We start from the raw sequence: 26,763 nt of genomic DNA, 5'->3' as shown, positions 1-26,763 counted from the left end.
GATGCGCACATGAAGCAGTGGAGAGGGGCCCGTTTTCCATCGCCCCTTCACAGAGCAGACCTGCACTTGCAGACATACACGCATTGACCTTCTATCTACTCTGCAAACACCAGCGTTATCTAGCCATGCTTTCCCCTAGCCCGAAGAATCTCTTGCCCCACGTGTCGGAAATCCATACTCATTTCGTCACCCCTTTGCTCTGCCCAGTGACAAACTGCCCCTGTCGGTCTGCCCCACACGCTCCGGCTCTGTATCATCTTCCATGCAGCCCCCTGCACCTCCCACCCCCCATCGCTGGCCTCTCAGTTCTCCTCTCCAGCCGGCGTTAATACTCATTCCATCCCGAAGCACTCCGGCCATCCTCCCCCCATTGAAAGCAGCATTATCAAACTGGCCGTGGAACTAGCAAGACACATGCTGACCTCTGTCTCCCCCGTTTTGTTTGCATTTGTTTCCCAACCTCTGTGCAAAGTCTGCTTAGACTGTCAGGTCTTCATAGCCGTGACCTGGCTTTCTTACGGCCTGCAAGGCCGGTAGCAGACTGCCGTCAGCCCTTACGTGGGTCTCCCCGCTGTCATGGCCGAATGCGCTGCCGGAGGTGTCTAGACGGCAGGAAGGAAGGCGGGGCACCGGCAGTCGACAACCTCCTGTCATGCTTTGATCTCATGGGCAGCACGTGCAGCGAGGCGTCTCCCTGCCTGAATTAAACGCGGGATCCTGCTCCCGTCGCGAGGCTGAGCTGCTGTTCTCAGGACTCACCCAGAGGCAGCAGTTCCGGCCGGCAGGTCCACTGAAAAGAGCTACGCTCCGTGTCGGAGACCAGGATTCGCACCTCTCCTCACGCCCTGCTACCCACCCTCCCCTACCTCAGCCCTCAGCATACACACGGACAAAGCTAGAGGCAGGGCCAATTTGCAGCCAGCCAGCCTTGAGGGCACCAATTCGCAACCGGCCTCGATGGTTTCCATCAGCCCCCGGTGGCAGCGGAGCCTAAAGAGCAATCATTCCTCACTAATGCAGCACCAAGGGATCAATGGTCCAGGCACCAGGCAAACAACTGCACACCCACTGCCAACATCACTGCTGAATATCTTCATGTTCGCTTCAGTTCTCCACCGGATTGGCCTGCCTGGGTGCTCATTACATGGTGACATGCAGCCCTTTCCCCCTCTGCAATCAGCCTGCCCCACGTCTCTTGCAATCTTTTTTTTTTTAATCTATAACCCCAATTATATCAGTTTCTCTGTACAGATCTGCTCTGTTTTGCACCGCATGGGCCTGCTTATTCAAGAGGAAGCTGCTGAAACTTATCTAGCGGTACAAGCAGGGCTTCGGGGCAGGCGTCCCAGGCGACCGGGCTCAGGGGACTGGTTCTGTTGTTAGCGACAGAAGGGAAAATCGAAAGTCTGAAACAACATGTTTCAGGTATTCCGTATGGGGATTCATTTGTCACCAACCTCCTTGCGTGTTCTGGCCCTTTGGAGAATCCTGTGGCATCTTCCAGACTTTCTGACAGCTACATTTTCCTCAAACCCCCGTGGGTGCATAAGGGGCGAACGGCACCAGTCAGAGAGATCTAAGGACCCACACAGCGAGTCAGAGCGGGGAGGAAATCTCAGACAGGCCTGGCTCCCAGCCTTACGTTCCTTCTGGTCATTGAGCCTCTGCAGGATTTCCCATGCAGACACCAATCCAAACTGTCGCAGCCAGAGGGGGGCTCACTTTGCAGCTCACCCCCCAGCGTGGCCTTTGCGTTCTTCCCCTCGGACCTGCAGCCGCAGGAGTTCTTGCAACCAGCTGCTCTCAGGCTGGAGGGAGACCCCTCTCGGGACTGGGTGCCCTCGCAGTTGGTACTGTCCTAGCAATGGCTACTGCCTTCCGGCACACAGCCTGGCATCCCAGCGCCTGCCAATCCGGCCGGCGGTGCTCAGCCCGCCAGGCTCACAGCCTGGGTTGTGGGGTGGCGGTGTGGACGCAGCAGGGGCTCTTGGACCAGCAAAGCCAGGTTCTAGACCCCGGGAGCCTCACGCCGCCTACCTTAGCCTCCCACAAGCCTCTCAGCTGAGGGCCAGCCGCACACCCATTGGATTCCCACCTCCCCCTGCACTATGAGTCCCGAAGGCAGTTTAATTCTTTCACCAGCGCCTGGATGTCTGGCCCAGCCCTTTCTGCTGGGATCAGGCCCTGTGCCACGAGGTATTGTCCAGGGCGGCCATACGGGGCGCCTGCTGCATCCACAGGCTCCGTCTTGCTGGCGGAGCCCGTCCCAGGTGATTCGCAAAATACAGAGAGCCTGCAAAACTGGAGACCTTCGTCCAAGCCTGGTCTGCTGCGTCCTCTGCTCGACCTGGGCTCTGTCCAAGAGCGGGCTGCAGGCGTGGACCAGGGAGTGATCGCCAAGCAGCAGCTTGCTGGGGATGCAGAGCCGAGCAGCCAGATCCTCACGGGTGTCCATGAGCCAACTCCTCTAGAAGCAGTGTCCTCTTCTCCCCAGACCCCTACTGTATTCATCCAGGTGGGAGTCAACTCCCTCCCCTGTCCTGTGACCCCCCCGCCTCCCTCAGAGGGAGACACACTCTTTGTTTTGTGAATTAGCAAAGCTGGCGTCTCTTATTACTTTTGGCTCCCTTCAAAATGCTCTGGCAAGCAGCGCAGTGGAGCCACGTTCGTTCCAACAGTAAATACCGGGCCCCTCTCCAGGATAAACACCCATTGCTCTCTCCTCGCTGCAATCACTGTGACAGCCAGATCTTCCAGGACAGGATGCCCCATTTGATGGATACTCACCACGGACTAAGGAATGCCCCTCAGCTGCTACTTGGAGACTCCCAGGTTTAGCCCTGCTTGGACGGGGCTGAGGGTCTCACACGGAGACTCCAGAGGGAGCATCTGTCCAAGGTTGCTTTGGATTTTCCTCCTCAGGGTTTTTCGTACATGGATTTGAGAGCTTGTCAAAGAGGGCGAGCGAGAGCGGTTAGTCCCCGGTATCACGGGGACAGGTGTGGTGGTAACTCACCATGCAGCTCTGCTGGTTCAACTTAGTCCCCAGCTGCAGACACACCTGCTATCCCAGCCCTGGACTCGCTACACATAGCTCTGCCATGATGAAAATGAATCATTTAATCCTGCTCTTCATTTCCTAGCTCCCAGCTGGTTTTTGCTCAGTGACAATACTTTGCCTTTCACCCCATGACACCTTAGCTTCTTTACTAGCCTCTTGTCAAAGGCCTTTTAAACGTCTAAATAAATTACATCAGCTGGTTCTCCTTTATTCACTACTTCATTGACACGGTCAGAGAATTCTAACAGATTAGTGAAGTACGATTTTCCTTTGCACAAACTGTGCTGATTAGACCTTATCCAATCTAATTAGACCCCATCCGGTGTTTTATTATGGTTTTTAATGATTTCAACCAGTTTGTCAGGCACAGAAGGTTTACTGGTCTGTAATGCCCCAGATCATCCCGAGAAGGTTTTTGAAATACAGGTAGAACATTTGCTACTCCCATTCTCCGGAACAGCAGCTGATGAGAGACTGCATATTTTCATTAGCAATTTAGCCCCTTCATACTTGAGTTTCTTCAGAACTCTTGGCTGGATCATCAGGGCCTGGGGACTTAGTACTTTCTAAATTATTAATTTCTCCCAACATCTCTTCTTCTGTTGCCTCCATCCCTGAGAGCACCTCCTCTTTATTATCAGAAAAGAGCAGGTCTTGGGTAGGAAAACTCCCTAACACCCTCAGAGGTGAAGAGTGGTGCAAAGAAAGTATTTAGCATCTTAGCAATGTCCTTATCCTCCTTAATTGCTCCCTTTAACTGGAAACCCAGTGATCCAGCAATTCCAATGAATTTTTCACAGGATTCCTGCTTCTGATACATGCATCTAAATCCCTTAAACTGCTTTGCAAATCTAGCCCAAGTGTTTGCTACATCATAAAATAATTTTGGGTATGAAATAAGTAGGGTCTCAGCTTCCCTGGGATCCCTTCGGCTTTCCAAGTACGTTTCTCAGTTACCTTTATTAAAAGGCCCACCTCCCGTTCACAGTATTTCCTGACGGTTCCGCAATACTGGGTTCAGCAGAGACAAGGAGGGCTAGAACACCCAGGCTTTGCGTGTCGCCATGGCTAAGCACTGAGGGGCGCAAAGGGCAATGGCAGGGAGGGAGGAGCCTGGATGGCTAAGGGAGTGTGGAATGGGACCTGGGGCCTTTCACGTCCCCGACTCACTGCCCATGCGGGCCGGATGTGAGGGAAAGTTGTGGCAGCCTGTGGGAAAGGAGACTGAACAAAACCACCAGTGCCTGCTTTGAGCAGGGGGTTGGACTAGATGACCTCCTGAGGTCCCTTTGAACCCTCATCTCCTGTGAGTCTATGATTCCATGATCTCTGTATGGAGCTGGAGAACCATGGCACAGAGAGGGAAAGTGACGTGCCAAGGTCGCACAGCTGAGCGAGACTGGAACGCAGGTCTCCCAAGTGCGAGGCGAATGACCCGCCCCAGTTGATCTCGCTTTCTGCCAGGCAAGACGCTTCCCCTCCCACCCTTTGTCTGTCTGTCTATTTAGCCCGTAGGCTCTTTGGCGCAGAGTCTGTTTCTCACTCTGTGTATGTACAGCACCTAGCACTGCAGAGCCCCAATCTCAGCGAGGCTCTGTGGGTGCTACCGTCAAACAACCCCGAACGAGTTGCTGCTCGGGGATGAGTCACGCGGCTCAGAGCTGTCACTGTGAAAACTGAATATCCTGCTTGCACTCCAACTGTGAATGATGGTCTCCCAACCCGGAGGCCCGTCCCCACAGGGATGGGCTGAGCTGCCTGACAAATCCCAAGCACCGGGCCGAGCGGTGCGGGAGTGGGGACGGGGTGTCTGCCTAGTGGGAGCTGCAAAGAGCTCTCTCAGCATCAACCTGGCAGCACTGCAGGCAGCGAAGTCGGCAAGGAAACATCAGTGCTAAAAATAGGGCATCTGCGGTAGAGGCTGACCACATTTGTTAGCGTGTCCATGCCCTGCCTGACCACAAGGTCAGCCTGTGAGAGCTCGGCCATAATTCACTCCGTGCATCTGGCCAGGAAATCTACTAAAGCACAGGGGGACGTCCAGTAATAGAAAGAGACATTCCAGGAGCCGGGGCTATTTCTGTTGTTTTATTTTGCTTTGCAGACAGGGAAGCCTTGTGCCTCTCAGGAGCTGCCCCTCAGTCTGCGGAGAGCCCGGTGCGCTGGTGGAGGAAGAGACGGGGGAGCCGGAAAGGAGGCCAGGGAGGATCAGAAATGGCCAGGCCTCCAACTCTCCTCTAAACTCACTTTTGTTTCCAGGCTGGCTCATCAGCGGGGGGGCAGGAGAGGTGGGGACAAGGCGGCCTGACTGAAGGAGACAGCAGGGAAAGGTCAGAGCCGCATGCGGGTGTGGGGCCACCGACATTTATGGGCTCCGAAATGTCCTAACATCCTGTCCAGCACCTGACGGGATAAAGCTGGGATGTCAGCACAGATGGACTGCGGGAGACTGGGATGTACCGTCGCTGAGAGAGAGAGAGAGAGAGCCCACGGATCTGGCAGGGAAGGAGGACAGGAGAGGTGGAAAAACAAAGGGCAAACGGCAGTAGTTATCTGTGCTAGGCCCCTAAGGGACAGAAGTCCCTGGTGTAAAGAAGAGGCGGTCGCTACTGCGCATCGCTTGGGCTCGCAGTGTTCCTGGACCAGCTCTGCAGGTGCCCATGCTGCACTCAGGGAGGAGAGGGGGGTGAGAGAGATGTTGGCTACGAACGCAGAGAACAAAACGACACAGAGGGCATCTCTGCCATCCAGAGAGCGCAGAATCCACCCAGAGAAGAAGCCGCCCTGGCTGGGAATATTTCTGACCCACAGGAAAGACCTGATTGACAAGTTTAACAGGCAGGGTCCAGTGGTCTGAAAACCAGGGCACAAGCCAAGGTTGCTACGCACTATTCATCCCCCCCCACACACACACATGCACTCAGCTGCCAGAAGGGCGAAATCCTTCCTGTGGTGCAGCCACACACACGCACCAGACGACATCCCTCCAAGCTCCCCCTCCCTGGCCCCGGGGGAACATGCCAGGCATAGCAGAGACCCCAGGGGACAGCTTGGGCGCCCTGATCTCCAAAGCCCCCAGCTGCGCTGCTCACAAAACACCTTCACTTCCCTGCCGCCTAGCGGATGGTGGGGGCGGGAGGGATATTTCCCTGCCCCTTTCCCAGCAGTCTGCTCCAGGCGGCCCCCAAACGCTCTTCCTCACTGTCTTAGGCTGTCACTCTAGGGCAAAGATTGCACATGGTAGGGCCAGTCCCCCAGGGCGCTGCCGGGGAACCTCTGTGTTCCTGCACACGGGACACCCAGGCACTCCCCACCCCACGGCAGGCTGTGCCCCCAGAGATGCGCTACGTGCACTGCACCGGGCACCCCGTCCCGGCAGCGGGAGCTGAACGTGGGGAAAGGGTAAACGCTGGAAAGGGGCAGGGAAAACGAGGGAAGCACGGCAGCAGCTGCAATGGGATGTTTCCCTTTGAACAGCGGCGTTAAAATGATTCAAACAGACTCCTTGACAGCGAAGCTTGAATTCTAATCATGGTACATACGCAGCCGGCGCCGGAGCTCTCACGTGAGGGGTAACGTGTCCCCGGTGACTCACGCTGACTCACGCGCCCGGCACATGAGGTGCATACAGAAGCGACTTGCATGCCAGGAGAGGGACGACGCAGGCAGATCCACAGACCTGCGTGCAACGCCGGCTCCGGGATGCTGTCAGCAAGGGAAAGGGAAGATCTGGGGTGCTGCCAGCCATCTCCCACAATCCCTCTTTCTCTTGAGGCACCCTCCTGCCCAGGGAAGGAGGGACATCCCTGTCAGAAGCCTCCGTTCCTGACGTTCCTTGCAGGCCCCGGGTTTTGCAGAGCCCAGGTCTCCCTCTGTGCAGAAGGCCCCTGACCTGGACACGAAGCAGCGTCTAAGCCACAGCGAGGGCTGGTCCAACTATTTGAAAAAAAATCATTTATCCAAAGATCTGTCTCACCCCCCCTGCCCTCAGTTTGCTCATGATTCAGTCTGGTGTGGCAAGCGCTTTCCCTGAGCACGTCTGGACCAATGGATCCTTGGCCAGCTGAGAGGTTGGCCAGTTGTTTGCTATTTAAGGTGTGTGACTGGCGAAGGTAAGTCGCCTGGGCTTTGATTCTTTCTAGCTCTGATGTGGTACTTCTGACTCCAACGGGTTTTGCGGGTGAACGACCCTGGATCCAGGGCCCCGAATTCCTTCGTCATGAGTGTTCGTGTGAACAGAATTTCAGCCGGGAGAACGCCCGCGTCTAGGGAGGCGTCTAGGCAGGCGACCCCTAACCCTGGATCCGAACAGGAGGGTTTGCAAACACGGTAACACTCGGAGATTGGCCGGAGCCTCGTATTGTCGGCCAGCTTGATAATGAGAACAGCCGGAGTCAGACTAGGAAGAATTAAAAAGGTCATTGCTAACGGGGACTTAGCTGTAAAATGGGGAATTGTCATTAAATGAGGGTCTTTCTGTTGGGGTTCCCCAGGGATCTGTTCTGGGCCCAATGCTAGTCAATATCTTGATCAATGATCTTGAATAAAATATCAAATCATTGTTGGTAAATTCTGCTGATGGCACAAAGGGTGATAAATAATGACAAAGACAGGGCAGGTGTGCGAAGAGCCCTTGATAAACTGGGTTTATTCAAACAGCAGTGTGTGTTTTAATACGGCCAAATACAAGTTCACACATCTAGAAACAAAGGCCGTAGGTCACGCTTACAGGAGGCTGAACGGTGTGTTTAGGAAAGCAGCGACTCAGATAAGGACTGAGGGGTCATTGTGGAAACCAACTGAATACGAGCTCCCGGCGCGATGCTGTGGCCAAGAGGGATGTATGTGCAGGTGAATATCATGTAGGAGCAGTGAGATAATAGGTGATAGCCAGGAGACAGAGGCTTCTCGGGGGCCTGACCCACACTGGATTTAATTCCCCAGGAATTAAGGTCCCCCACAAACCTCAGCAGGTGCATTTCTTTGACCTTGCCGGCGCTAACAACCATACATTACATATAAAAATGCCAGAACAACACACTCCATTGCACACAATTCTCCCCCTGGGCAAAGGAAGAGAGAGCAAACACGTGTCATGTTGCTTAATGCACTACTGGAAAATGTTCAAATGCTACGGTGGTGAGTGAGGCATCAGAACCTGAACAGAACAGAGCATCTCTGTACACAGAATGGGTGAGAACATCACTGAACGTTGTTTGCTGTCCTGGCATTCACACTGCAAAAAGGATGGCCAAAAATCGGAAAAGGTTCAGAGAAGAGCTATGAGAACGATTCAAGGAAGGGAAAAACTGCTTTACCGTAAGAGACGTAAGAAGCTCAATGTGTGTGAGCAGGTTAAGAGGAGACTCAATCAAAGTCTGTAAATATCTACACAGAGGAGAAGATTTCTGATTGTAGGGTATTTAATCTAGGAGATAAAGGCATAACAAGACTCACTAATGGCAACTGAAGCCAGACAAATGCAGACCTTGAAATAAGGTGCAAATTTTTAAGTGAGAATAATTAGCCACTGGAAAAATGTTCCCAGGATTGCGGTGGGTTCGCCAACATTTGAAGTCTAAATCAAGAGTGGATGCCTTTCCAAAACAGATGCGTCAGCTCAGACAGAAGTGATGGGCTTGATGAAGGAACCACGGGCTGAAATACTTGGGTTTGTGCCATGCAGGAGGTCACACTGGATAATCATAACGGTCTCTTCTGGAATAGCTAAGGAGTTTGGAAGAGATCTAAACCACCATGCCTTCAGCCAAGAGCTAGCCTCTAACGATTGGGGGCTAGGCAGGAAGTTGCCCTGGATACAGGTTATCCCACAACTGTCTTCTTGAAACACCGGATGCTAGCCACTGTCAGACAGAGAATACTGGCCCGACAGAGCTCTGCTTTGATCTTGTTGTGTTCAAAGAGAGAGACGATCTTTGCGCTGTCAAGTAATATGGGCCCTAATCCTGACCTGGCTGTAAAGAAATAATCCAGCGGTGGAAAGTTCTCTGGGTTTGCAGTGCCATAGAGGAACACGGGATTTGCTGAACCTGATTAGACCATTGGTCCTGACTCTGGTAGTTGCCAATATCAGCTATTTCAGAGAAAGGTAAAAGAAAATAAACAGCGTCTCTTGCAATTGGCCACACTGCACTCTGCAGAGCGATTCCCTCCTGACGCCTGCAGGGACCAGTTCATGGCCTGAAGCCTGGGGATGATTATTCCCCCTCCCACCATTCCCCAAATCCACTGATCCATGGCTGAGCTCCCTTTCGAAATAGTCACCACTCATTCTGCAGGACACACACAAAACCCACGCACTCCTCCTGCTGCCGGCTTTGACCAAACGCCGGAACGGCGCGGCCATCAGGGCCTCGGCAGAAAAGGATCATGCGGCTGGTCCAAGGTTTTATAACTGGGAGCAAAGGGGGATTAAATGAAGGAACGGGAACAGTCAGATCCGCCACTCTGGGAAGAGCATTCCCAAGTGACACGGTAGGACAAGGACTTACGTTTACTAGACAGCTGTGCCTTTTGTCTGGATGGACCCTAAAGAGTCTACAATACTGTACAGGCTCTAAGATATAAACACAGATATTGAAGCTGGACTGGAAAGAGAGGGGAAGGAGAAACTTCATGACTTTTGTTTTTTTGAAAATTTCCCTCTTAGAAATGCCAAAAGCCCAAACTTCACTTGCTTTTCCCTAGCTCCATAGTTGGCTGAAAAGGGGCGGGGAGAAAGAACTGGAAAAATTTGCCTTCCGATAGGAAATCAACCTGTAAGGCTCCAACTTTTGCTACTGCTTGGCAAAAAGGGAAGAGTATTCCTGCAGATCCCAACTGTTGTCAGAGGGTGCCTTTGTGCTAGGTGCTGTACACACACACACACACACACACACAGAGTGAGACAGAGTCTCTGCCCCAACAACCTCACAATCTAGACAGACAAAAGGTGAAAGAAAGGAAGTGCTGTTATTCCCCTTTTTACACACAAGGAACCAAGGTGCAGAGAGATGAAGTAATTTGCCCGACCGTCACTCAGTGGCAGAACTGGGAACTGAACTCATATCTCAAGTCCCAGTCCAGAGCCTCAAGCACAAGACTTCCCTTCCTGTCCTGAAAGTCCCTAGCTGATGGCTGCCAGCAAGAGAAGAGTAGTGGATTCGATGACCCAGGATGTCCCTTCCAGCCTGTGTTTCTACGGGACCTCATACATTAAGCTGAGTAGGAGCTGTGGGTAATCAGCACCTCTGGAAAACAGGCCGACAACTGCGTGGTGAGGACACCTCAGACTTTTCTACCCTGTTCAGCTCTTCCTCGGAGAGACGCAGGATTCCTGTCCTCTTGTGTCTGTCCGGCCTCAGGGAGAAACGTCTATTATTCAGTATGAGAGAGAGTGGACGCACCTGGGCCTGCCCTTGAAATATGCATGCGTGGTTGGGAGAAGGCAGGGACCGTGCAGCTGCTTTAAATAAAGGCACAGCGATGGCCAGGGAAGGCACAGAAGCTCACCCACTGGATCCAGGCAGCACTTCAGACCTCCCACCAGCCCCAGCAGCTGTTCTGTGGGGATGGTTCAGGTACCACAACACACAACACTAGCTGCCAAGACCAGGCCAGCAAACAGGGGACGTTCTTGGCGCGAATACAGGTCTGTGTGTGCCCGAGCTGGTGTCACCTGTGACAGATGCCCCGGCCACCCCATCCGCAGGAGAAGCTGTGAGCAGACATCTCCAGCGAAAGCCCAACCTCAGCTCCTGGAGGAGAGTGTCTGCTGTGGGAGCAGATACCAAGGGGAGGGAATCAACACCAAACCACAAGAACCATTTCTCTGCTCAGTGCTGGGCCGTGTGTGGGTTCCCCCAGCCATCTGCACCAGTCACAACCATGCCAGCAGGGTGTAAAATGGAGGCTGGGGGATTCGATCCAGGCTCAAGCGAAAGAGCGGGCGTTGTTCTTTACAACGGGGGCTCTCCGCACCAACGCAGCACTCGGGCCAACAGACGAGCCAGGCAGGGATCGGCACGCACAGCATTTGCAAACACCATCACCGTGCAATTATGTGGCAGGAGAAAACTGGACGCCCAGGCAGACGTCTGGTCAATAAATCTGGCCTCTTTCTTTCTCCGTCTCCCTCCCTCAGGAAGGAACCCAGCTACTCTGCAGTCTGGGCTGCACATTCAGAGCCAGATATAATGCTCTCTCCTGTGCAGAAGAGACTGGAAAAGATCCTAACGCCAGGGCTAGACGCTGTGACTATACTCATGTCGCATGCCAGCCAAGCGCTGCTAATGCGGATGCCGCTTAGACCAGCAAAGCCGCGCTTTGGCCAGCAGATTTTATTCCAACCCTCTGAACAAAACGTGCTCTAACGGTAAAACCACACTTCTGCCGCTATAACTCCGTCCACACTAGGCTCCGCTGGGTTGGTCGCAATTCACATCCCTGACGCACGCAGCTATGCAGGTAAAAGATGGTGGCGTAGATCTGGCCTGCGTGACCTAAACTGTCCGGGGGCCCTGCTGTTTCCTGCGGTCATCTCCCTGAAATGGCCCCTCCCTTAAAGAGATTCGGTTCATCGCTACGGTCCCAGCTATCCAACCCAAGGACAAAAACCATACCATGGGGCTTGGGCAGCCAGTCACACAGCTCAAATACCCAGGCGCCAGCTATCTGTAGAAAAACGACTCCAACAATCACAAACTACCAGCATGTTTTTGAGAGAGACAAGGCGGGTGAGGTAATGTCTTGTACTGGGCCAGCTTCTGTTGGGGAAAGAGTTCTCTGCGTAGTTCGGAAGCTGGTCTCTTTCACGCACGGAAGTCGGTCCAATAAAAGATATCACTTCGCCTGTCTTGGCTCTCTCATATCCTGGGACCAGCACGCCTACACCACCACCTTTTTGAAATTCATGATTGCAGGAGAGCAAAGCGCAGTGAATAAATTGCTCATTGTGATTAGCTCATCCAGGACCAGCCGATCCCCCAGACTCTGATTAGCTGCTCACAAGAGGGGTAAGGCAGAGCCACAGGAGAGCTGCTTCAGTCCCAGGCACGTGAGGAGCGGGGACAGAAATAACTAAGAGGGTTGGGAGAAGCGCGCTACATTTGGCTGCTCCCTGGGAAGGCAATTTGCATCATCTTGCCGTGCAGTCTGAAGGCTGTTTACCGGCTAAAGACTTTGTCTTGGCTGGAATGTGGTGAGCATTTTTAACAAGGTGTATGCAAACGGGCCCTCCCAGGAGACTTTGTAGCAGAACTGATTGCAAAAGATGCCACAAAGGCTGGGGGAAGAGAGAGAGAGAGAGAGAATAAATGAAAGAAAATCTCTCTCTCTCTCCCCTGGTTGAGGAATGATTGGGGTTAATTGCTTATTGCCGGTTAGTAAGCTAAGAGATAGCAGCTTCTTTGCGCATCAATAAACTAACCTCAGCGTCCGGCCTCAGAAGTTTATTCATTTCCAGAGACTTTTTATCGCTTTATGTCCTCTCCAGGGTGAAAACATAACTACTGTTTAAACGTGAGTTAATTCTGCCAGGCGAGGGTCAATAAAGCAGAATAACTCCTTTAAAACCGAGAAATCACACTGTCGGGCAGATGGGTCTGTAACTATGGGATCGCGGAACGAGGGGAGAAGGGAGCTGGCCAAGATTAGCGGTTTGTGGTGGGGCATGGCAGGTATTTTTAAATATTATATTTTATTGAGGAATTCATACACTCGGTCTCAGGGCTTTGCGCTGCCGTCCATGTTAAAGAGATTGATGGTCGCGAATTCAGCACACAGGCCAGAGACGAGCCCCCAAACAATTCCTAGAGCAGATCTTTTAGAAAAACATCCACTACTGATTTACAAATACCGAGAGTTCTGTAGCACCTGAAAGACTAACACATTTCTGCGGGCATAAGCTTTCGTGGGCTGCAACCCACTTCGTCAGATGCATCTTATGCCTGCAGAAATGTGTTAGTCTTTCAGGTGCTCCAGGACTCTCGTTGTTTTTGCTGTATACAGTCTAACATGGCGACCTCTCTGGTACTGATTTAAACAATGTCAGTGATGGAGAATCCACCAAGACCCTTGGTCTCCCTTTGCCAGATACAGAAAGCTCTGGTTGGGATCGGGTGTTCTTTTTTTGGGGGGTGCGTGGATGGGATAAAGGGAAGCGGCTGATGCTGGGAACGTCATTCTGGTCTTGATGGGGTCAGGATGGCCTCCTTGTAGCTACAAAAACTGGATACGTTACAGAGGGCCGCATTAGTACAATACCCAGCTTTGTTTTGTTTTTCCCTCCCTGCCCTGCCCCATAATGTTACGTACCTACCAAGGGAAATACCAAAATAACAAAATCCCCCAGGCATAAAGAAAGAACCATGACGAAGAAAACCCAAGAAGACAATGAAGTAGCATCACCTAGCAGAGGAGTGGGTGGGTGAGGGCCTGTGGCCGGCAATGTGCAGGCAGTCAGACTCGACGATCACGGTGATCCCTTCTGACCGTACAGTCTATGAGACATAGGGTGCAGGATGGGGGCTCAGGGGTCCCGGGTTCTAGTCCTGGCTCGGACACTGATCGGCTGAGTGAGCTCGGGCAAGGCACTTGATGCCTCTATTCTCCTTCCACGCTTCATCTTGTCTGTTCCGACGGGCGGCGTTTCCTGCAAGTGCCGCTCATTCCTGTAGCATCCAGGGATTACATAACCCCACAGGAGGCAGGGCTGCCCCCTCCGCCAGCAGGGCCAGCGGCCCTCCCGCAGTCCCGCCACTCCGGATACGCCTCATCGCAGACACCGCCACCAACGCTGCACGTGCGTCACTGCATGGAGTCCCGACAGGAGGGCACACGTGCAATGCTACAGCTTTGTCTACAAAGGGCCTGGGCTCCGAAATCTTGCACAACCGACACGGGCCTGCAGAGGGCTCTGGGCCTCTCGTTAGGTCACCTCGTGCATTGCAGACTGTAGCTCCTGGCTGTCTCGGTTATTTGTAGGCTTTCTCCGGGACGCCTCCCGTTCCCCTCCGCGAGTTTGTCGCTAACAAGTGCAAGCCCCGGTGCTTGGACACCACGGGTGAGGTCTCCTACCCAGGCCATCGACTGGAACAGAACAAGAGAGAGAGTCGCAGGCTGTGCTCAGCACGGCTGGAACAGAGAGCAAGTGTGCATGCTGTCCAAGCGTGTGCGCGCGAGACTGAGGCACCCTGTGCGTGCAAAGGCGAGCGTGCGAGCAAACGGGAGGAGGGACAAGCGTGTGTGCGAGAGAGTCCGCAGCAAGCTCTGCATGCCGTCCGGCTCAGCCTCATTAACTGAATCCTTTTTCCATCCCCCTCCCTGGCAGGCGAGAGCTGGCACAAGCGATGCCGAAATAAACAAGTATTTTTTGCTGCAATTCTGCATGTTTTGCTCCCTCCTTTTAAACAGGCAGAGAAGGAGGGCGTGTTCCAGTCCCTGGAGCACCTGAAAGCTGGTTAAAATTCACCCCTGGGCAGAGACTGGCCGGATGGAAATCCTTCCCTTAACCCACCATGGTCCACTCCCACCTCGGAGCTCTGGCAAACGAGAGAGCAGCCTGGAACTTCCCCCACGTGTGCCCCACACCTCGCCCTGCCCTCCGCTCCCCTCCCTCATAACCTGGCAACCCTCCACCCTCCTTGGGCTCTTCCTTACCATCAAGACCGCATGATTGACCCCGAGAGCGGCAAGCCATCAAACTCAGCATGGCGGCATCTGTGCCAACGCCTAGGCTGGAGCGGTAAATTTCAGACCCAAAGGGGACCGTTCTGACCATCCAGCGTGACCTCCCGCATAGCACCGCACCCAGGGATTCCTGCATCCAGTCCAGCGACTGGTGGAAAGAGACATCCCGTTCCAGGTGATGGAGAATGCACCGCGTCTCTTGCTGCTCAGCCATTCCAGTGCTTAGCTACCCTCGCTGTGAAACTTCTGCCTCTTCTTTCCGGTTTGAACTTGGCTGATTTAAGCTTGCATCCTGCATCTCATCCTGCCTTTCTCTGCAAAAGTAACGAGCCCTGCAGGGCAGCAACGTGGGTCCGTCCGCAGGCCCTCTGCAGTAGCAGCCGGGTGGTTAAAGTCTTTCTGAGAAAGGGAGCCGATCAGCAGGGCGGATCCAGGCTGCTGTGCTAATCCGTTCCTCTCAGGATTGAGGATGGGGTGAGTGAAGTACACAGGATCCTACAGGAGGATCACTTTTAATCAAGTGTGCACACGCTGGGATGGTGTCTCTAACCCACGCTTGTGTCCTCACGCCACACTGTTGGTGCTTGGTGAGCAACAGGCACTGCTCGGAGCGGGTCTCTCCTCCCACAGGCTGACACACGATTGTCTTGTCACCGGGCCGTCAGGCTGTGGCTACAATCGGTTTGGCTGCTCCTCCATCCAGCCACCGCTGTGTGTGTCAGGACGCCCTGCCCCGGATGCTGAGGGTGCTGCTCTGCGTGACTGCCCTTGGAGCCCTTTGAACACAGCAAAGGCACTAGAGGACAGCTGCCCACGGCACGCACCACTGCACACATCTTCTAGCAGCATGCTCAGCGTAGCTGCATGCACGTGGCTGGGATTGCGATAAAAAGCCACGTTTGTTGGGAGAGCATCACAAACAGCTCGCACTGGTAGTGTAAGCTAGAATTCCTGCCTCGGGTTTGAGCCAGGGAACGTTAGCACGAGCCTCTCCCACTTGAGCTAAGGGAGCAATTCTCCTAGCCAGCAGCAGCAGTGGACTGTTATCTTCTCTGCGGACCAGCTACTAGTGGGGAACGCAACACGTTGTCAGTATGTTCCACAGACAAAGCCATGTCCTAAGAAGCAGCTAGAACGCCCCACGACTGGGAAGCTTGTCTCTTTTAAGCGCCCCCTGCTATCTGGTAGCTGAAGAGGACCAGGAACTCTATAACCACGCTACAAGAAGTCCTAGCACCGAGACCCATTTGTGCTGCATTGCCAGAAGCCCTGAGCCATACCCCGGGCTAAACGGGGACTGAAAAGGATCAAGGAAACCTGGGGACTTGGGATAATGCCAGAGCTGTTTAGCCACAATCTTCTCAGGAACCTCTGGCCTCACCGTTTGGGTGCCCACATCAGTCACGGCTGCCTTGGCTTCACCCTTCCTCCCCCTTCCAGTTAAAAATAAACATTGCTCAGAATTTATCTACGTCTCAAAAATATACAGTCTCATGAGGATGCTTCCCACTTCTCTCAGGACGAAGCTATCCCGGGCTATCACACACCTCCGCCTTGTAGGGAAATTGTTCAAGAGAATGGGACCAAGCAGAAGACATTTCGTACATACACTTTTAATTTATTTATTTAGGGTCAGATTTTGCTGCTCTTCAGTTGAGTGCTACCTTGCTATTTGAACAGTCCCCTGGAAATCAATGGGGCTATTCAGCCCAGGGAAGTACCTACTCCCTGTGAGTTAGGGTATCAGAACCTGCCCTCTATTTATCTGTTTTCGACTTTTCTTATTATAGGCAGAACTGGCAGCGTCACCCACCACTTCCCACGACAAGACCTTGTTTCCAGTGGCTTGTAACTTCGCCAAACTCTAACCGCTCGGGTGGAAATTTTTCATGCTGGGGGGGGGTCAGTCTGGCGTGAAACAAGGAGTCAAGGTGGAATGGTGGAAAAACTGGGACTTGGATGGGAACCCTGGGGGCAAAACTGGGACAGGCTGGAGGAGCCAGGGCAAAAGGGAATGACCTGGGAGAGAACAGAACGGTCTATGATCACTAGCACAGCCTCCTCCTTCTCCAGAACCCAAACTGGAACCCAAGAGCCTCAACTTCCTTCTGACACCAGAAAATATCTGCAAAATCCACATGCAAAGCTCCTCTGGTGCCTGATTCCCAGAGATGGTGACAACTTATTACTGCCATTAGTTATTTCATTAGCTCACGTGGTGGAGATCCGTGCGGTGGGGCTAAATGTTCCAACCTGGCTGATGACGTCAGGTGAAACTTCTGTTTTTTCTGGGTGCGTCTATAAAAACCTAGGAAATTACGCACCAAAAACTACATGCAGAGAATGTTACGGTTGTGAAGTCAAGTGCTCAAAGGTTAGGAAATGAGTCGTTCTGAGACACAACTAGAAGAAATGGGCCAAATCCATTGCTGGGGTGACTTCAGTGCAGTTAAACACTGCAGACGAGTTTGGCTCCTGCAGGATAAAAGGGAGAATCCAAGGAATCTGGAGGCCAAGGGCAAACGTCAGTGCCAGGTTAGGGTCCGGTCGGATGACTGAGAGCTGCCATGCAGCTGGATGTTAGCAAGCCAGTAGCCTGAGCCCCGTCTATCCAGCGCCATCTTTATTAATTCAGAGGGCGCTTTGTCGGATGCTTGCTAATTGCTCGAACTCATGTGTAAGTCAGGAGGAGACGCTCGGCCTAGGGTGGCTGTGAGCTCCCATACATAACGGCTTGTCAGAGCCTCCTCGCTTAAGTATTTAGCACTAATGTATTCCCCCAAATGCTTCATAAGTTATTAAAGCTGAACATCCACTAATCACGTTAGAAACAGGGAGGTCGCCATTGCGGCGAGCGTTCTCCACTTTGGCAGAGTCGGGCAGCCCCACAGTCTGCCTCTCCTACTTTTCCCTTCTGGCCTAGATTCCCCTCTAGGGATTTACTTAATAGGGTGTTAAAGGGGGTACGGTCTGGGCAGGATGCGGGGGGGAGGATGTCAGAGGATTCCTCCCAGGTTCCATTATTCAGGACTGAGGTCCGTGTCCCACAGCTCTGCCTTGCTCTCCCGCTCCGTGCCCTTCCCTAGGGCTGCCCTGCTCCCTGTCTGAGGCCTCCACCGCCCTCATCGCTCCTCCAAGGCTGCAGGGTCCCTTTTGCCCTGTGGTACCCGCTTTGGTTCCCCGCCCCCCGGGGAGCGGGGCCTGCCCTCTCACAGCGGGGGCTCCGTGGTAATGCTGCAGGGGGGGCCTCAGAGGCCACCAAAGCTCCTTGCAGGCCAGGACACTTCCCGTTCGGAAGCAGCTGCCCCAAAAGGACTCCGTGGGGCTGGGGGGGGGGGCAGAGGGCACGCCGCCGAAACCCTCCACCCGCAGGCAGCTGTGTGATAGCCGCACGCCGAGCAGAACGGTACCTGGCACCAGCCCCACCTGCTCTGCACATTCGGGGCCCTTGGATGGCTGCTCTGGGCCAGAGACAGGAGAGACCTGCCGAGCGCAGTGCAATGTGTCCCCACCCACCTTGGCCAACGTTCACGGGGAATCTCCTCTCACCGTTAGCGGTCTATCCAGCCAAGGTGCGCAGCTCCGCTCCTTCGCCAGCGTCTCTGCAACGTCTTTATCCTCCCACCATCACCCCCGGGAGGTAAGGAAGGTCCACGGACCCCACTGTACAGCTGGGAAACTGAGGCAGCGAGAGACTTGCCCGCAGAGACCCAGGAAGTCTGTGGCAGAGCTTGTTTCCTCACCACTGGGCCGGCCTTCCTGCTGCGTGGGAGCCTAGGACACATCACTGGGCAGGGCTGGTTCCGTCACAAAGCTCACAAAGCTGCGGCTCTCCAGAGAAACAAGACGGGCCGGGCCGCGGCTTGGCCTGTCGGGCTATTAGCCCACATGACCTGTTTTCACACCCGTCCTTCCCGGGTGCGGAGAAGCACCCGCCGAGGTGGCGGCCCTGCCTGCCCCGCTGAGAGCATTTTGGGAAGGACGCCCTCGGCGACAGCGTGGCAACGCTTCGAAAGCCCAGGACAAAAGCGTGCGAGTTGCCCTTCCTCGCACACAGCAGCTGGGACAGCTGGGGCAATCTGGCCCTGTTCTCCTGCTTACAGCCGTGGCCAGGGAACTGCACATGGTTCTCAGGCTCTGCCTGGCGCTGACGTGACTCATATGCCACCAGCCACTCCACGCTCTCTCTAGAACGCTATAAGACATTCAGCGCCCGATTCCCCACTAGCTTACACCGGTGTAAGTCAGGAAGCAGAGGAGTCACACCGTGAGGGAGGGAGGGATGAAGCAGGCCCGGTTAATCTCAGCTGCTGGTGACGGGGACTCAGCAGGTGGGACTCTGGGCGTCCCAGCAAGGGACAATGGGTGCAGACTGGAATGACTGGCCATGGATCACCCCTGGTCCCTGCTCCTGGGCACTTCCAGAGGCTGCAGGTAATTCACACAGAGGACGGCGGTGGGGATACTCTGCGTCCCTGCCTCGGTTCACTGTGGGCACCCCAGCACCATCCTGCAGCCCCTGCCATTCACCAGCGCCAGCAGCCGAGGAAGACAGAGCGCTCCCGGTGCGGGGCATTGCTGGAGGGGGCGTGGAGGAGAGGTGGCTGTCGTCCCCAGGTAAGGAGCTGAGACAGACAGCCAGACACCAGGGCTGTAGAGGGAGCACACAGCTCGCACCGGGAGGTAAGAGGCGGAGGGCTCCGAGAGACAGGTAATAAACAGGCTCCACAGAATTCTTGGTGGGCCGGCAGTAGAGAAGCTGCAATTAACTTACCCAGCTGGCTGTGCCTCTGAGCATAGACCATCACCACCGCAGCAAGCACTAGGCAGCAGGCTGGCGGGACAGGACTGGCCATCTGTGGAAGCAAACGAGAGGGAGGGGTCATGGTTTGTGTCAGCCGGGCGAGGGCACACCGTACTCCCAGGAGAAACTCCACCCCCAGGGGCTGGCACTGAAGCAATGAGCCAGCATCTGGATAGGGGCGCTGGCTTGCCGTTTCCACCATGGGCCCAAAGCGGCCCACTGTTACTTTGGGGTAACACCTACGGACTTCAATGGAAATAGCACTAGATGCAGCTGAGAGCAGAACTGAGCAATGCCCCTTGCACATTCACATGGGGATGTTATTTCCCACCTCCCTTTCTAAGCTCCCACACGTCCCTCAAAAAATCCCATTGGGTCGTGTTGCTCTGCATTGTTAAGCAGCTACCGAGCGCCACACCAGAGGTGGCTGCATCTGAATGGTTTGACAGACAAACATCGGAATGGCCGCCCTGGGTCAGACCAATGGTCCATCTAGCCCAGGGTCCTGTCTGCCGACAGTGGCCAAGGCCAGGTGTGTCAGAGAGAATGACCAGAACAAGGCAATTAGAGGGTGATCCATCCCCCGTCGTCCAGTCCCAGCTTCTGCCAGTCAGAGGTTCAGGGACACCCAGAGCACGGGGTTGGGTCCCTGACATTATTATCCACACGTGACAGTAGTATGTGTCCCTCTCCACAGATCAGAGCTGTTAACCGGAAGGACAGGGAGCCTGCAATTCAAGCCGCAGGGCTTGGCTGGAAGATTTGCCTCGCCCCGGGGCTGTGACGGAAACAGTGTGAATCAGAGCCGTGCAGTCAGCCCCCATCCCGGGTCTGTGCGCTGAAACCCCACCAGGAGCTTGGGGCAGTGTCACCTCGCTAAAGCAAGAGGGACGTTGCTGGGGACACAGAATCATCGAAGAGGAGAGTTGGAAGGGATCTCAGGAGATCATCTAGTCCCACCCCTGCTCAAAGCAGGACCCACCCCGACTAAATCAATGGAAGAGCACCTCTACAATCTCCAAGGCTGAGGTCGATGGTTACTCAAGGTGGCTGTGGCTAAATAGTTTTGTCCAACTGTGCAGGTCGGAACTGGGTATCACAACCCCTGGTCAGAATCCTCCCCTTCAGAGCCTGGCCATCATTGCAGGGCAGAGGTATCATCACCCCCAGCACCTCCCGCCAGATTCCGGAGTGGGGTTATTCCTTGTTATTTAACCATTCCCCCCTATAGCAGCATAGGTGTGGAAAGCACAGCGCAGAGGAGATGCAGACGCACAGGGATCCTGTCTACAGTGCTCAGGGGTAACGCCCCGGAAGTGGAGTTATTCCAGGGGAGAATCACACCCAATATAGGTAACCTGGGGGTGAAACAGGCCTCGGGAGCGGAGGAAAGGCGAGGGTTAAAGAGAATGATGCAAATAAAACCAGGAAGAGTCAGGAGTTTAAGACACCTGAATCCTCTTCACAGCCACATTACAACTCCCTGCGTCAGACCTTCTAATTCCCCAGCCCTCCTGAGCAGAGGGTGAGATGTAGGCACCCAAGGGTGGCGTGTGGAGTCTCTCTCTGCCCCACCCTCCGTATGCCAACTCCCACTGCTGGGCCAGGGGAGCTGAGTAAGCATGATCCTTTTCAGGACTGCAGAAAGCACCTCTCTGAGCGAGAGACCAGCCGGGGAATGATTGACACTCAATTGCAATGTCTCCCTGCGCTGCCTCCTGGGGCAGGGCAGCTCCACACCACCTCATCAGCAGGGCATAGAGACAAATTGCAACCTGGCCCTCTGCATCTATACCTCGGCCAATGCAATGGGGCTCCTGGCTCAGAGAGGCAGAGCCTGCAGCGCTGCCTGCGAGGGAAACACGCGTGCAAACCACCAGGCAATCCGTGAGTCAGGTTTCACGGCTTGCGGACGGCACAAAGAGGGAACGTAAATGAGCCTTTTAAAACCATTCACGTTGGTAACGCACACACGGATTATCTTGTGACACAGAACGCGATTATAGGGTCGTTAGCCGTATGGCGTCCATTTAAATCCAAATAACGGGGTAGCGGTAATTGGCCAGAGGAGCGACATATAATCCACATAAAAGATGCAAGCTCTGGACGCCCATCTGGACACAGCCTGGCGTATCTTCGCCCTTTACAGTACCACGTTCAATGAAACACCCTGGGGGAGGAGAGCCTCGGGGGGCTGAGGTGCTGTGAACGGGCTCAGAGCTCACCTGCCTTTCTCCGGCACCGGTCGGAGCTCACAAACTTTTCCCTGCCATTTAAACTCACTTCCACCACCCGCCCTCACTAGGCGGGACGGGAGACGCCCCCAAAGTAGGCTGCCATACGGTGACGCCCTGTCCCGGCAGGGTAGTCCAGTGGTTAGCGCATAGGCCCTGACCACCCGGGAGCATCTCCTTGGGGCAAGAGCCGGCGCTGCAGCCCCTCCGCCTCGGCTGGACTTTGGTGGTCTGTGCGGTGACCCAGCCCTCCCAGGGTCACAGTGTCCCAGCTCAAAGGAAGGAAAACTCTTCCCAGGCTGCGATCTCTGCAGACCCTTCATCCCTCTCCCGGACTCTTCCTCACTCTGTTACCGAGTGCGGCCGCCCAGGGCTTTCCGCCTGCAGCCGCTTCTTCCCTGGAGACTCTCTTCTCCTAGGCCCGCGTCAGAGGCTCCGTCCCCCCTGCTGCCCTCTCCCTTCCGGGGCTGAGCCAAAGCACGAGCGCCTCCCTGTAGGTCCCTTTGCAGGTCCCTCCTCAGCGAGAGGAAACTCCCAACTATCTTACCCTCTCCCTACTGCCCGGCAGTCCTTCCTTGATAGGAACCACCTCGTTGGGGTCCCCCCAGCTGGGTCTGAGTCTTAATGACCTGAATCCCTTCCAGGTGCCACAGGCTGGGCGAACTGGAAGGTGCAGCCCACCATGAGGAAGGCTGGCAGGGCAGGGCCCTGTATTCCCACATTGACCGAGGGACCCCAGGCGCTAGTTCCGGCTCAGGCAGAAACGACGACCAGCTGAGCCCTGGGACGGCACTCCGAAGGGCAGCTGGAAGCCATGAGACAGGCCCCCGGGTTTAAGGGCAGGTGGCAGCAATGTCCCATGTTGGAAGATTCACTGGGCTTGATTCTCCTGTAAAATTACGACCCTTTTATGCAGCACAAAGGGAGCTTCAAGAGAATCCCTCCCGCACAGGGCGTCCCAGGCTGGCATTAGCACTGTGTTCCATGCCTGCGCCCGGCCCCTGGCAGAAGGGGTGGACCGAGGGCATCGCCAGAGAGGGTATTGAGCTCTGGCTATTCTCTGCCTCCTGGGAGCAGGGGGAGAAGAGCGGAAGGTGAGGGTGCCGACTCTTACACAAGGGCCCGAATACAGAGAGCACACAGCTGGCAGAAAGCCTCCCGCCCGCTCCGTCCCTGGCCCAAGAGAGTAGCTGAGAGTCAGGCCCCGGTGCCAGCTGGGCCTACGTTTTGCCAGCATGCAAATCTGACAGTTTTCCACATTGTCTCCAAGGGACATTCAATAAAAAAATAGTAGATTCACAGACTCAGAGACTAAAGTCAGAAGGGACCATTATGACCATCTAGTCTGACTCCGGCACAACGCAGGTGACACAACCTCCCCCACCCACTCCTGGAATAGACCCTGAACTAGGACTGTGTTACCGAAGTCCTCAGATCATGGATTTAAAGACTTCAACGCACAGAGAATCCACCAACAAGTGACCGGTGCCCCACGCTGCAGAGGAAGGTGAAAAACCCCCAGGGTTTCTGCCAATCTGCCCTGCGGGAAAATTCCTTCCTGACCCCAAATATGGTGATCAGCTAAACCCTGAGCATGTGGGCAAGACTCACCAGCCAGACACCCAGAAAGAATTCTCTGTAGTGACTCAGAACCTGCCCCATCTAACATCCCTTCACAGGCCACTGGGCATATTTCCCGCTAGCAGTCAAAGATCACTTAATTGCCAAACTAGGCTGTCCCAGCAGACCACCCCATCCAGAAACTTATCAAGCTCACTCTTCAAGCCAGCTAGGTTTTTTGTCCCCGCTACTTCCCTTGGGAGGCTGTACCTGACTCAGTTTTCAACTCAAGATCGCCTTCAAGCATGAGAAGGGGGTGAGATCCAGCCAGCTGCACAACGCTAAGGAGTTGATTGTGCAACGTGTCGGTCGGTGCCCTGCGGGGAGCTGCTACTCCACCAGGGCCTCGCGCTTGTACCATGGCTGGGTCGTCAGCACAGGAGTGTGAGCATAATCGTTGGAGCTGAGGGCACCATTTGCAGGGGAGACTTCATGCCACTTTCTCGGATGGCAATTGCTAGCGAGCGGACTGCGTTTGTCTTACACTGAAAGCCTCTGTGGCTACTTCTTGGCCTGGAGATCTTCCACGGGCCGGTTCTGACCATTACATGGTCTCCAGAACGCAAACGATATTGGTTAGTTTTCAGTGCACACAACGTAGATCACTGGTTTGGGGTTTTGGGCCCTAATTGGATGAGCTGAATTCTTAGCATCGGATTGTGGGGATGGGAATTCTCGTGGCGTATGAATTCAAAATTCCCGTGGCATTACTGTTCTCGGATGCTCACTGGGAACTAGCTCGTCCCACAAATGAGCCGGTGACTTCAATCACTGGAACAGGGATCTCAAACGTATTCAAAGTGTGGATCCTGCCTTCAGAGAGGGCGTCTCATCGCCACCTCTCCCCATTCGCCAGCCTCCGAACCCCACCTCCCCTCCCATTTGACAGCATCCCGCAGCCCCTCCCCTCCCAGCAGCGTCTCCTGCACCCCACCTCACCATTCACCATGGCCCGGCCTCCCTCCCCCGTCCCATCGGCTGTGGTACAAACCTCTCCACGGTCGCTCCCAGCAATTGCCTCCTAGACAAGGAACCTCACAGACACATTCAGTGCAGGTGTAGCTACTCGTAAGGCGGGGTAGCAGCTGGAGATAAGGAAGAGCGCTCTGCAGTGTGAGAGCAGCAGGGGTTCGGCTCGGCAATGTAGCGGCGCTAGGGTTGCTGCTTTCCCACAAAGTCAGTGAAGGGTGGCCAGAGGGCATCCACCTCCATTCAGCAGCCCAGGCAGCGCGCTTGGTGCTCCTGCACATCTGCTGTGTCCCAGCCCACCAGCCGGGCGTGCTAGCCTGTGCCTCCCTGTGCTCCTATCGCCATGGGCCAATTTGGAAGGGAAAAGGGTACGGACCAAGGACAGAGCAGAAAGGATGGAAATGTCTCTCCCCTGAAGGATAAGCACTGCCAGGGGCGTGGCCCACAGCCTGAGGGGTGCGACGTGTGGGACAGAGAGAGGGGCAGTAGCTCCAACTCAGAGCACAGCTTTGTAAAGAGCGGCGTGGGGCTGGCGGGATCAGATCAGAACATCGGGGCCATCTGCTCTGGCATCCTGCCTCCGGCAGGCACCACAGCCAAATGCATAGGAAAAAAGGTGAGCAACCACGACCTTGCCAAATGCATCTAACTGTGCAATGTTAACATGTGTGTGTGCAGGCGTGCGAGTGCAGAAGTCCCTTCTGACCTCTGCCGCCATCAGCTTGTGCCCTGAAGCGTAAAATCTGATTACAGTCCCTTTGTTAACTCACAGCACTATCCGCTGGGCATCACAGGAGCCGACCCTTATCTCCTGCCCATTCGACACGCTGCCCTGCTTCTCCCCATCCTCTTGTCCATTTAAAATCACTACTCTTACTCCTCTGGAAAAAGACCAGCCCTCACTTAGGTGGGGGCCACACACGAGAGACAGTTACTGCCCTGAAAAGCTGACCATCGAAATAAACAAGACAGACAAAGGGTGGGAGGAAATGGAGTATTACAGTCCCCATTTCACAGATGGGAAAACTGAGGCCCAGAAAGCTTAAGTGATGTACCCAAGGCCATACAGGGAGTCTGTGAAACAGCCTGGAGTTAAACCAAGCTTTCTTCGGTCCCAGGTCAGCTCTCAGCTACATAGCCACCCTTCCCTCTTATACATCTGCACGAAATCCATCTGTAGTTTTCAATATTACACTGACTGGAAAACAGGGGGTTTTCTGCAGAACATTTTGACAAAAAGGATTTTTTTTTTCATTTTCATCAACATTTTCTATTGAAAATGTGGATTTTTTAGCTCAAAGTTTTGGCTGAAACCCAAAATCTCTCTCATTTTTGAGCATTTTTTTTTGACGCTATATCAAAATGTTCCATGGGAAACACACAATTTCCACATGTGCCCACATGCATTTTTGTCGAAAACCCTATTTTCTGTCAAAAAAAGGGATGAACACTTTTCTGCCGTGCCTAGTAAATGCCACCTCGGGGGCAGCGGCGAAAGGAGAACGTCACCAGTTCTGGTGGTCCCGGTCTGAGACCCCACCAAAGGTTCAGTCGCTTGACAGACCCTGGCTGAACTTCCTCAGACCAGAGATCAGATAGGAAATATCTCGAGAGCAGCTCTCCCGGTGAGATTTCTGCTCCTACAAGATTTTGTCCAAATACCACAAAAAGAGTTAAGATGAAGCTGAGAAAATTAGAAAATGGGCCAAATTAACCAAGGTTTTCTCAAACCTCCAGAATTTGGCTCCAATTCTGAGTGAAGCTTTGACCTGAAGAAGCCCACCCATCTGTAGCCACGGTTCCCTCGGACCCTGGCGTGCTTCCTTCCCTGACTCAATCCCCCTCTTTGCCGCTAACGCTCCACTATAGCACCTACCTCTACGGCGATGCGCTCCGATGGCAGCCACCCGGGCTGCACAACTTGATGTTGCCGGTCCTGCCCCGCCCGAGTCCAGCCAAACCTCCCGGGGGAGCGTTACTGATTGGGTTGGGCGCTCTGAACGCCTGGCGCATTCACGGCGCTCTGCACACCGGAATCGTTCCCTTCTGCGTCTTCCCAGGCGCCGAGACCTGAACACTTGAAGGAAAGGCAAAGAAAATCCCCAGCGCCACGGAGGACGGAACACGTCTGAACTTGCGGAGCCAGCCAGCATTCCGACACACAGCCCCCCAGGAGCTCCGGAGAACAAACTCCCCTGATGCACGCCCTGCTTTCTCTCCTAAACGTCAGACACGTAGCGGGAGAGCAGCAGGTTCTCGCAGGCAGCAACGACAGGAGCTGGGGGGCATCGTTATCTTGGGGACAATGGCCATGGGTCCCACTGACCCTGCTCCTCAAAGAGGAAGCTGCTGGCGCATGGTTTCTTGGTTCAACTTGAATCTGGCTG

General features: G+C 54.4%; 1 protein-coding gene across 4 annotated transcripts in view; it reads right to left on the bottom strand.

Moving 5' to 3' along the window:
* Nucleotides 1-26,763, bottom strand: part of CNTFR (ciliary neurotrophic factor receptor) — a 384,981-nt gene that overhangs the window by 161,100 nt on the left and 197,118 nt on the right. For all 4 annotated transcript variants that reach the window (XM_067530844.1, XM_067530842.1, XM_067530843.1 and 1 more), the window contains exon 3: nucleotides 19,524-19,605. In XM_067530844.1, the coding sequence (XP_067386945.1) occupies nucleotides 19,524-19,605 (82 nt within the window). The remainder of the gene's footprint in view (nucleotides 1-19,523; nucleotides 19,606-26,763) is intronic.

Source organism: Emydura macquarii, unplaced genomic scaffold (genome assembly GCF_026122565.2).
Source record: "Emydura macquarii macquarii isolate MOO-44397 ecotype Brisbane River unplaced genomic scaffold, CSIRO-AGI_Emac_v2 contig_3114, whole genome shotgun sequence".
NCBI lineage: Eukaryota > Metazoa > Chordata > Testudines > Chelidae > Emydura > Emydura macquarii.
The sequence above is the reverse complement of the archived record's forward strand: the minus strand, read 5'-3'. Positions and strand labels throughout refer to the sequence as shown.